The sequence below is a fragment of the Rhinopithecus bieti genome, unplaced genomic scaffold (genome assembly GCF_001698545.2).
Source record: "Rhinopithecus bieti isolate Rb0 unplaced genomic scaffold, ASM169854v2 scaffold_20098, whole genome shotgun sequence".
In the NCBI taxonomy this organism is placed as follows: domain Eukaryota; kingdom Metazoa; phylum Chordata; class Mammalia; order Primates; family Cercopithecidae; genus Rhinopithecus; species Rhinopithecus bieti.
In genome coordinates, this window is record NW_016810571.1 from 3483931 (window position 1) to 3496327 (window position 12397).

At 44.4% G+C, this 12397-nt stretch overlaps 1 protein-coding gene across 1 annotated transcript in view; it reads right to left on the reverse strand.

Moving 5' to 3' along the window:
• Positions 1-12397, reverse strand: part of FBXW10B (F-box and WD repeat domain containing 10B) — a 45148-nt gene that overhangs the window by 13159 nt on the left and 19592 nt on the right. Inside the window, 3 exon segments of the mRNA XM_017892380.1 lie at positions 7233-7375; positions 8987-9135; positions 10999-11120. Coding sequence (XP_017747869.1) covers positions 7233-7375; positions 8987-9135; positions 10999-11120 — 414 coding nt within the window.

A 12397-nucleotide genomic window follows, 5' to 3' on the forward strand; every position in this document is an offset into this window, starting at 1 on the left:
AAAAAAAAAAAAAAAAAGAAAGGAAAGAAAGAGAAAGGAAAGAAGGAAAGGAAAGAAGGGAGTCGGAGGGGGGGGGGGAGGAGGGAAGGAGGGAGGGAGGGAAAGGGAAAGAAGAAAGACCCAACAAATTTCTAAATTTTTTCAAGGTGGAACTATAATAACTTTGATGGTATCCTAAGCACAACACAATCTGCCAATCATGTACTCCAGCACTGGGAGAGATGCCATGTGATGGAAAAGTTTGCCTCTTCATGTATCTCATTTGATCTTGCTGAGCTGAGTCCATACTTCTCTTCCCATAGATCCCTGTGATATTTGGTAGTTCAGTCTATATCATTGTAGCCTAGTAATTAAAACCACAAGCTTTGGGATCAGAAAACCTGGGATCAAAATCTGACTCTACCACTTATGGGCTGCATAACCTTCAGAAAGTAATTTAATCTCTCAGTCTTCAGTTTTCTTTTTTCTTTTTTCTTTTTTTTTTTTTATTTTGAGACGTAGTCTCGCTCTGTCACCCAGGCTGGAGTGCAGTGACACGACCTCACCAAAATTAATTTATCCAGACCTCTGGAAAATAATCAAAGGTTTACAGCAATCCAGGGAGGACTTACACAAGTAAAATGGCATAGTGTCAATAAGAATAATGAGACTTAGAGGTCAGGAGTTCGAAACCAGCCTGACCAACATGGTGAAACTCCATCTCTACTAAAAATACAAAAATTAGCCAGGCCTGGTGGTGCGCACCTATAATCCCAGCTTCTTAGGAGGCTGAGGCAGAAGAATCACTTGAACCCTGGAAGCAGAGGTTGCAGTGAGCCGAAATTGTGCCACTGCACTCCAGCCTGGGTGACAGAGCAAGACTATGTCTAAAAAAAAACAAAAACAAAAAGAATAAAGAATAGTGAGTCTTGTGACAGGTTAACTTAACTTAGTCCCACTTCCCACCTCCCCCAGCCCAGTGGTAGCCATGAAAGTAACAGCCTCCAGTCCTGGTGGTGGAGGGAACAGAATGGACCTCATTCTGACAACTACAACAACTACAGGGAAAAAAAAAAAAAAAAACTCACTAGAGGGGCTCAACAGCATATTTAAGCAAGCAGAAGAAGCGAAGTACTTGAAACAAGGTCAATTGAAGTTATGCAGTGTGTGGAACAGAAAGAAAAAAAGAATAAAGAAAAATTAATAGAGCCCCAGAAATCCATATAACATCATCAAACAAATCAATATATGCATAATAGGAGATCCAGGAAGAAAGTAGAGAAAGGGGCCGAAAGAATATTTGAAGAGATAATTGCTGAAAACCTCCCAAATATGATGAAAAACATTAATTTACAGGTCTAAGAAGCTCAATAAACTCTAACTGGGATAAACTACAAGAGGTCCACACTTAGATGCATCATAATCAAATTTTCAGACACCAAGGGTGAAGAGTATAATGAAAGCAACAAGAGAGAAGCAGGTCCTCATGTAAAAAGGATCCTCAGTAAGATTAATAGATGATTTATCATTAGAAAAGTATCGTAGTTGGCTTGGCATGGTGGCTCACGCCTGTAATCCCACCACTTCGGGAGGCCAAGGTGGGCGGATCACAAGGTCAGGAGATCAAGACCATCCTGGCTAACACGGTGAAACCCCGTCTCCACTAAAAATACAAAAAATTAGCCAGGCATGGTGGCGGGCCCCTGTAGTCCCAGCTACTCGGGAGGCTGAGGCAGAACGGCGTGAACCCGGGAGGTGGAGCTTGCAGGGAGCCGAGATCGCGCCACTGCACTCCAGCCTGGGTGACAGAGCGAGACTCCATCTCAAAAAAAAAAAAGAAAGAAAACTGTCGTAGTCCATTTTGTGCTGTTATAACAAGATACCATACACTGGGTAATTTCTAATCAACAGAAGCTTATTAGCTCATGGATTTAGAGGCTGGGAAGTCCAAGGCCAAAGGACTGGCATCTTGTGAGAACCTTGCTGTGCCGAAGGCAAAGGGAGCAAAAGAGAGAGGAAGAGAAGGCTGAAATCATCCTTTGATAAGGAACCCACTCCCACAATAATGAACCCATTCCCACCATAGCATTAGTCCAGTCCTGAAGGAGAGCCCTAGTGACCTAATACCTCCCATTAGGCTCCACCTCCTAACACTGTTGCATTAGGGATTAAGTTTCTAACTCATACTTCTTGGGGACACATTCACATTATAGAAAAGAGAAATGACAAGGATATTAAAATGACACACTAAAAATATCCATTTAACGCAAAGAAAGGCAACAATGAAATAATTCAGGAACAAAAATACATAAGACTATGGAAAACAGCATAATAACAGAAGTAAGTCTTCTTTTTTTTTTTTTTTTTTCTCTGGGGTCAGGGTCTCACTCCATACCTAGGCTGGAGTGCAGTGGTGAGATCATAGCTTACTGCAGCCTCAAATTCCTGGGCTCAAGCGATCTTCCCACCTTAGCCTCCTCCTGAATAGCTGGGACTGGATAGGACAACTAGTTAGAAGATCCACAAGGAAACAGAAGACACGAACAACATCATAAACTATCTAGAGCTGACATACATATACAGAACACTCCACCAAACAACAGCAGAGCACACATTTATCTCAGATGCACATGGAACATTCTCCAGGATAGACCATATGTTAGGCTACGAAACAAATCTCAATATATTTTGAAAGACTGAAATCAAAGTATGCTCTCCAACTACAATGAAATTAAATTAGAAATGAATAATGAAGGACATTTAGAAAATTCTTAATTATGTGGAAATTAAACAACCTTGTCTTAACCACTGAGTCAAAGAATAAATCAGAAAGGCAATGAGAAAATAGTTTTGAGATAAATGAAAACACCACCTATCAAAACTTAGGAAATGAAGCTAAGCAGTGCTCAGAGGGAAATTTATAGCAGTAGATGCCTACCTTTCTCCAATCAATAATCTTTCACCTTAAAAAACTTGAAAAAGATCAAATGAAACTCAAACCAGGAAGCAGAAGGAAAATAAAGATTTTAGCACAAATTAGAAATAGACAATTTAAAAATACAGAAAATCAAATGAAACCAAAAGTTGGTTCTCTCTTTATTTTTTTTTTTTTATTTGCTTATTTATTTACTTATTTTTGAGATGGAGTTCTGCTCTTGTTGCCCAGGCTGGAGTACAATGGTGTGATCTCAGCTTACTGCAACCTCGGCCTCCCGAGTTCAAACGATTCTCCAGCCTCAGACTCCCTAGTAGCTGGGATTACAGGCGCCTGGCTAATTTTTGTATTTTTAGTAGAGACGGGGTTTTGCCATGTTGGCCAGGCTGCTCTCAAACTCCTGACCTCCGGTGATCAACCCGCCTCGGCCTCCCAAAGTGCTGGGATTACAGGCATGAGCCACCGCACCCAGCAGTTCTCTTTTTAAAAAGTCAACAAACGGCCAGGCGTGGTGGCTCACGCCTGTAATCCCAGCATTTTGGGAGGCCGAGGTGGTTGGATCACCTGAGGTCAGGAGTTCGAGACCAGCCTGGCCAAGATGGCAAAACCCCATCTCTCCTAAAAAATACAAAAATTAGCCGGGTGCAGTGGTGGGTACCTGTGATCCCAGTTGCTCGGGAGTCCGAGGCAGGATAATCACTTGAACCAGGGAGGCGGAGGTTGCAGTGAGCTGAGATTGCACCACTGCACTCCAGCCTGGGAGAAAAAGCAAGATTCTGTCTCAAAAAAAAAAAAAAAAAAGTCAACAAACTATTAGCTAGACAATTGACAAATCTTTGACCAAGAAAATAAGAGAGAAGACTCAGATTACTAATATAAAGAATAAAGCAGGGGACATTTCTACTGACCGATGGAAATGTTTGTAATTAGATAGTGGTAATGGTTGCACATTATGAATATACTTTAAAAAATACTTTAAAAATTGAATTGCACACAAAAGTAGTGAATTTTATGTTATGTGAATCATATCCTAATTAAAATCGCAGCGAAAACAAATTACAATGTGAGCTATGGAAAATACATTAAGGAATAAAGTTTTTTTTGTTTTGTTTTTTGAAACAAGGTCTCACTTCGTTGCCCAGGCTGGAGTGCGGTGGCACAATCACAGCTCTTTGCAGCCTCAACCTCCCCAGGCTCAGGTGGTCTTCCCACCTCAGGCTCCCAAGTAGCTGGGACTGCAGGTGTGTGCCACCATGCCAGGCTAATTTTTGTATTTTTTGTAGAGACAGGGTTTTGTCATGTTGGCCAGGCTTATATATACTTTAAAAATTGAATTGCACACAAAAGTAGTGAATTTTATGTTATGTGAATCATATCCTAATTAAAAATCGCAGCGAAAAACAAATTACAATGTGAGCTATGGAAAATACATTAAGGAATAAAGTTTTTTTTGTTTTGTTTTTTGAAACAAGGTCTCACTTCGTTGCCCAGGCTGGAGTGCGGTGGCACAATCACAGCTCTTTGCAGCCTCAACCTCCCCAGGCTCAGGTGGTCTTCCCACCTCAGGCTCCCAAGTAGCTGGGACTGCAGGTGTGTGCCACCATGCCAGGCTAATTTTTTTTTTTTTTTTTGAGAAAGGGTTTTGTCATTTTGGCCAGGCTTTTTTTTAAAAAAAAAAAAAAAAAAAAAAAAAAAAGCACTACAGGCAGGGCACTGTGGCTCACGTCTGTATTCCCAGCACTTTGGGAGTCTGGGATACTATATACTAATATAAAGGTGGGTGGATCACTTGAGGTCAGGAGTTTGAGACCAGCCTGCACAACTTGGTGAAACCCTGTCTCTACTAAAAATACAAAAATTAGCCAGGCGTGGTGGCACATGCTTGTAGTCCCAGCTACTCAGGAGACTGAGGCAGGAGAATTGCTGGAACCTGGAAGACAGAGGTTGCAGTGAGCCAAGATCACGTCATTGCATTCCAGCCTGGGCAACAGAGCGTCACGCCATTAAAATAATAATAATAAAATATAAATAAAAATAAATTTATAAAAGGACACTACAAGTACAGAAGCTTTTCCAAAGATCATCATTCCTGTCAGTCCTATTTTGCATCCTCAGATTTCCTCCCTCATACCCATTCTGTCCCACGCTATGTGCAAAATCTTAATTTTGGTTGAAAAAATATTACATCAGGAATGGAAAGACCACTTTTTCCAGCCCTTCTTCCATCAAAGGACAGATAGCAACTATATCTGCTTTCTCACCTATGTCACATTCAAAAGATGCGTTATCAGTCCAATCGTTAGAACTTTCCAGAAAGGCAAGCTGTCAAATTATTCCTTGTTACCAATCAGTTAGATACATTTATTGAGCACAGAGCTCCTACAGACAAGTTGGGAGAAAGAGATCTACAAATGAGAGTATTGACCCTGTCTTCCAAATGTCTATGGTTTTTCTGTTACTATGCAGGACAGCAAGAGCTAATATGCATGGTACGTTAGGGGCTGTCATTCAATAGGAGTGGGAATTGTCTGAGAAGGTCTCATAGCAGAGGTGGAGGGAGAGGCTAGTGGTATGATGGAACCGTGACGAAATTGCTGGGCTTGCTGGGAACAAATTATTTTCTGCTCACTAACTAATCCTAATGAATCCTGCTTAGAAGATTTTAAAACATATAGTTGACATTTTCAGGTGATTTCATAAAGCTTGACTTCCTCCCGGAGATCAAGGCTTGATAATCCAGAAGGTTTACTAAGCTGGCTGGGTGGAGTTATAGTCTTGTGGTGGGGACTAAGAGGGCTTTGCACAAAACTCAGCAATCAGGAAGCAATCATGGTTCATTTTGACTCTTAATATCTAAGGGTAAGATAAGTCACTGTAGGCCAGAAAAAAAAGATCAATTTACTAAAAATAAGTTTCCTCTGATGGATCCCCTAGAAAGCCCACTTATTCTTTTTATTTTTATTTTTTTGAGATGGAGTCTCGCTCTGTCACCCAGGCTGGAGTGCAGTGGCGCCATCTCGGTTCACTGCAAGCTCTGCCTCTAGGGTTCATGCCATTCTCCTAACTCAGCCTCCCGAGTAGCTGGGACTACAGGCGCCCGCCACCACTCCCGGCAAATGTTTTGTATTTTTAGTAGAGATGGGGTTTCACGGTATTAGCCAGGATGGTCTCCATCTCCTGACCTCGTGATCTGGCCGCCTTGGCCTCCCGAAGTGCTGGGATTACAGGCATGAGCCACCACACCTGGCCAAAAGCCCACTTATTCTTTTAATCAATTAAGGTAGCATTTAGTTTCCTGGAAATTTTTATAATGCATTCAGGGAAAGAAGCTATATTCATGTAGTTTAAGAGTAGCATAAAGTAGCATATAAAACTGATGACCATGGCAGAATTGACCACAATACTCTTTCCAAACAAGCGCGGATGTGACCTCAGAATGCTTATTACTTGGCTCCAAGCAGCCACCACCACTAAATTTGAATTGGCATGTAAAATGAAATCCATTTGCTACCCTGGAATAGGATCCAGCCTGTAGACTTGTAGTTGTAAGTTCCTCTTTTTAAGCTCTCAGCTCTTTTAAAGTCTTTGGATCATTTTTAAGCTTTTGTGAGCGCAAGCATCCTGGGATAAAGACCAATTCCTAGAATTTTAAGTTTACTAGAATTGGCATTATTTGGGATGGTTCTACCAGTGTTCATATGTCTGCTAGCTATCAGGTATGAATTTATCATGAGGGTCATAAATATAAAATTTCAGGCCGGGCGTGGTGGCTCACGCCTGTAATCCCAGCACTTTGGGAGGCCAAAGCGGGCGGATCACAAGGTCAGGAGATTGAGACCATCCTGGCTAACACGGTGAAACCCCGTCTCTACTAAAAATACAAAACATTAACCGGGCGTGGTGGTGGGTGTCCGTAGTCCCAGCTACTCGGGAAGCTGAGACAGGAGAATAGCATGAAGCTGGGAGGTGGAGCTTGCAGTGAGCCGAGATTGTGCCAGTGCACTCCAGCCTGGTGACAGAGTGAGACTCCATCTCAAAAAAAAAAAAAAAAAAAAAGAATTCAATAACTTCTCAAAACCCCCAGCTCTATAGTTACTTCGCAAGAGAAACAAGGAAGAGTGGAAGAGGTTAATAGCCAAACAGAGAAGATGGTGGGGAAAAATGGGTCCCGGGTGGAAGAGGAAGGAAGCAGAGAGGGTGAAGTGCAGAGAACACGATGTCCACAGGGAGCAGAAGGTCTGCCAATGATTACAGTCTAGGCTATGACGGGGAAGGGAGGGACACCAGGTTCACCGCTCCAGGCTTCACAGGCACCTACTTGGGATGCCTGAAGGCCATCAGGCAGCGCTCATACTTCCCCACCATGCTCCAGGCCATGACCAGGCCATCAGTGCTTCCCGAGAGGAGATGCCACTGGTCGAAGAACAGGCACTTAACGGCTCCCTCATGGCCATTGAGAGTCTGCAAGAAAAGATACTACTGTCTTCAACTCAGACTGTGACTCCTCCAAGGACCAAAGCTGAGGCTTCTTCAGATGAATGCCAAAGCCACCCCCCACCAATCTGTGACTGCCATTCACTCGGTAGGTACCTGATTAGATAACCTTGCTTTCGCTGTAAGAAGGCCAATGGAGGCCGGGCGTGGTGACTTATGCCTGTAATCCCAGCACTTTGGGAGGCCGAGGTGGGCAGATCACGAGGTCAGGGGTTCAAGACCATCCTGGCCAACATGGTGAAACCCTGTCTCTACTAAAAATACAAAAATTAGCTGGGCATGGTGGTGCACACCTGTAATCCCAGCTACTTGGGAGGCTGAGGCAGGAGAGTCGCTTGAACCAGGGAGGTGGAGGTTGCAGTGAGCCAAGATTTCGCCACTGTGCTCCAGCCTGGTGACAGAGCAAGACTCTGTCTCCAAAAAACAAGAAAAGAAAAAGAAGAGAAAAAAAGAAGGCCAGTGGAGCCCATTCCACGTAGAGCTCTCTCTCTGGTTACAGAGGAATGGGATCAGGGAGGGGCCACGTTTCTGGTGGGTCTCTGTCTGGGGCAGACACTACCTTCTTGGAGTACCAGAAAGGGCCAGAAATCACTGTCCTTTGCTGTCAGAAGGATGAAGGCAACGTGTGCCATCCCAGCTCCTTGCCAGAACCCAGAGTGCACATGGGCCATCCCTGTGCCTGCAACTGCTGGATTGGCCATAGTGACAGGATTGGTGGGAAAATTCCACAGGCCAAGCCAGCCACTTTTCACTGTGATCCTGTGTTCCTGCTGCAAATCATGTGTCACCACCAACCGCTAAGGCCAGGGGTTCAGATCCAGCAAGAATATGTTTTATGACCATCCAATCACTTTCAAGACCATCCATGTTCTCTCTTCATTAGAGAGCAAAGAGGAAAAAAAATTCTCTGTTCATCCCCCAGTATTTTCTTCTTAGGAAAACAATGCTTTGTTCATCCCCTCACCCCATGCCAGAATGCAACACCTTTTTCTCTTTTTTTGGAGACGCATGATCTCAGGTCACTGCAACCTCCGCCTCCTGGGTTCAAGTGATTTTCCTGCTTCAACCTCCCAAGTAGCTGAGGTTACAGGCGCCCGCCACCATGCCCAGCTAATTTTTTGTATTTTTTTTTAGTAGAGATGGGGTTTCACTATGTTGGTCAGGCTGGTCTCGAACTCCTGACCTCATGAGCCACACGCCTCGGCCTCCCAAAATGCTGGGATTACAGGTGTGAGCCACTGCATCTGGCCCTACAGAGTGCAATACTCTTGAGGAGAAAAAGGTACTTCACCTCCACTGCTGTTAGAAGGCACTGAGCCCATAACTCATGCTAAGTCAGAATGCAGCCTTCCTCCACCAACCCCATGATACCGTGGGTCATGATGTGGGCAGTGGAGCCCCTACCCTCCATGGACTCTGAATGCCCCATTTTGGGGCCCTCCCCTTTAGAGCTTCAGGACTGTCCTTCTTGATGGCCATACTCAGTTGCTCTAGGATGACCTGAGGAGCTAGGTAGGGGGAGCCCACCCATCTCCTCCCCATTGCCCTTTCCCCCAAGGCAGCCCACTGCCCACTCACCTTTACCAACTGGGCCATGACAATGTGCCACACTTTCACCACCCCTCGCTCACAGCTGCTCACAATGTAGGTATCATTGATCCTGGTGGCCAAGATGGGGTCTTTGTGTCTAAACGTCTTCAGGCACTTCCCTGTGTCTATATCCCATACTGAACGGGAGGGAGAGAGAGGAAGAGATGGGAGTGGGGAAAAAGGGGGAAGAGGAAAGTTAACAGTGGAGTTCTGCTCCCCATCACAGAAGCAAAGACTCATCGAGCCCATCAAGTCAGACTCTAGAGGGACTTCCCCTGGCCTAGCACCTCCACAGGACAGGCTCACCAAGAGCTCATGTACCCACAGCACAGAGTGCCCTGAATACAGGTGGTTGGGGGAGCCCGCAATCCAGAAGACCTTGGCTATGGCCCTGGAACTTAGCCTTGAGGCCCAAGTTGGAGCTCATCTCCAATCAGCTGATTCATCAAGCCTGAAACATGCTTGCTATCAAGTAGATTTCATAAAAGTCATGGCATACAGCCTGAGTAGGGGCAGGTAAAATTAAAAAAAAAAAAAAAGGAAGAAAATCACGGCATACATGTAGTGTTGTCATTTTTCCCAGATGCTGTCTTCCTGACCCACACCTTCTATCCCCAAAATAAAAGAAGGTCGTCTACCCTCACTTACATTTTTAAATACTTCTGAATCTGACTTTTGGATTTTATGGAGAAATGGTCACGACTAGGGGTGGGTTTACTGCTGCTTCAACACAGACTGTGTTACAGCAACTGCCTGGCATCTTGTAGTGGGGATGAGAGTGGGTGGGTGGCAGAACAGGGTTTCCTAAAAGGAAGAAGTTGATGCCAGGCCCAGTGACTCACGCCTGTAATCCCAGCACTTTGGGAGGCCGAGACAGGTGGATCACAAGGTCAGGAAATCGAGACCAGCCTAGCCAACATGGTGAAACCCTGTCTCTACTAAAAAACAAAAATGAGCTGGGTGTGGTGGCACGCGCCTGTAGTCCCAGCTACTCGGGAGGCTGAGGCAGGAGAATCACTTGAACCTGGGAGGTGGAGGTTGCAGTAAGCCGAGATTGTGCCACTGCACTCCAGCCTGGCCACAGAGCAAGACTCCGTCTCAAAAAAAAAAAAAAAAAACAAGAAGTTAAAAGTGAACTCTATGAATTCAGGAATGAAAATATTAAAGTCTCCTTCAAAGGTGCTTCCCAAAAGCACCTTCTTCCTCAGGCAACAGGACAAGTGGCCTGAGAAAAAATATAACAACAACCAGAGTTGATACTTACATGGCACTAACAGTAAGCCAGCGACCACTCAAGGTGTGTGACATGCATGAGCTCATCTTCACAAGAAAAGTACTATTATTATTCCCCACTACACAGATGAGGAAACTGAGGCATAGAGAAGTTAAGTTGCCTGCTCAAGTCAGGTAGGTGGTGAGTGGCAGAGCCGGGATTTGAACCTAGGGAGTCTGGATCCAGAGGCCTTGTGCTTAACCATTTATGCTAGGTTAGCCCTAACTATGTAAGTATGCGTTCCTTCGCTTATATTTTATGTATATATCTTGGCCCATTTATAAAATTACCAATGGGGCTCTCGTGAGGATTAAATAATGTATGTTAAGCATCTGTCACAAAATTGGTACTCAGTAAATGGCAGCTGTTGTTGTTCATGGATTTATTATATTCCCCACTATATATTTATGTATCTGCTTCCATTAGGAGACTATGAGCCCTTTGAAGAAATAAAAAGTTGTATCTAAAGGGCTGTATCCTATTCCTTTTTTTTCTCCTCAGCACCTAGCTCAGTGTGTAGCTTGTTGTAGGTATTCTACAGATAGTTGTTGAATGGATGGATTGATGGATGGATGGATGGATGGAAGGAAGGAAGGAAGGAAGGAAGGAAGGAAGGAAGGAAGAGAATAAATGACTGCCGGCCTATAGAAATGAACAAAACAAAGCATTTTGGTAACCCATGAGTTGCAGGAAACTTCTTAGAAAATTTAAGGCACTTCTTTCTCACCTTTTACCTGGCAATCTCTTCCTCCCGACACGAGCCTGTCCTTACACAAATCCATGCAAGTGATAGTCCCCTGGTGACCACTGAAGATTCGTGTGCAAGCCCCACTTTTCAGATCCCAGTATCTGCAGGAATCAGGCCAAAAGAATGTTTGTGAGAGTTCCTGAGGGCTCAGAGGATCATACTGCGTAGAATCCCTGTAGATAAATAGGTAGTTGGGAGGCAGCAGAGCCTTATGGTTCAGCTTAGAGTCAGGGGCCTGGATTTTAATCCCAGCTGCAGCACCTGTTTGGTGTAACTTTGAGGAAGTTAATTTCTGTGTAAGTTTCCTTTCCTCACTGATAAAATGGAAATAATAATGAGTAGTTACATCATAGGGTTTTTGTGAAGAATTAAATGGACTAATACAGTGATTGTCAACCCTGGGTAACTTCTACCCCCAGGGGCCATTTGGAAATAGCTGGAGATATTTTTGGTGGTCACAAGCAGGGAAGGAAGAGACACTGGTACCTAGTGCGTCGAATCCAGAGATGCTGCTAAACATTCTACATTGCACAGGGCAGGCCCCACAGTGAAGAATTTCCCAGCCCCAGATGGCAATAGCGCCAAGGTTGAGAAACCCTGCACCAGTGGAGGTAACACTGGAATAGTGACTAACATGTACAAAATGCTTGATCAATGTCAGGTGGTTTTCCACCAGCCTTATAATCCATGGCACTGATTCAGTGGTACAGCAGATCTTCAAACAAGAGCAACAGAATCCTTTACCAGTCACTTAGATCCAAAATATTTATGTACATACAGAGCATATCTAAGAGATAGATGGGAGCAAAGATGAATTATCCTGTTTTTTGTTAAGAACACGTGCCCAAGGTCTCTCAACTGTACTTCCGCTTCAGCTAGGCTGCTTTTGAGACAGGACAAAGCAGAATGCTGAGATAATGGTTCTGGAGCAGGCTTCCTGAAGTCCATTCCCAGGGACATCACTTACCAGCTGTGTGATCCTGGGCAAGTTACTGAACCACCACGTACCTCAGTTTCTTCATCTGTAAACTGAGGACAATAATTGTACTTATAGCCACGCCGGGGGGCTCACGCCTGTAATCCCAGCACTTTGAGAGGCCAAGGCGAGCAGATCACGAGGTCAGGAGATTGAGACCGTCCTGGCTAACGTGGAGAAACCCCCGTCTCTACTAAAAATACAAAACATTAGCCTGGTGTGGTGGCGGGCGCCTATAGTCCCACCTAGGAGAATGGCGTGAACCCGGGAGGCGGAGCTTGCAGTGAGCCGAGATAGCGCCACTGCACTCCAGCCTGGGTGACAGAGCGAGACTCCGTCTAAAATAATAACAATAATAATAATAATAATAATAATAATAATAATAATAAAAATAAAAAAAAT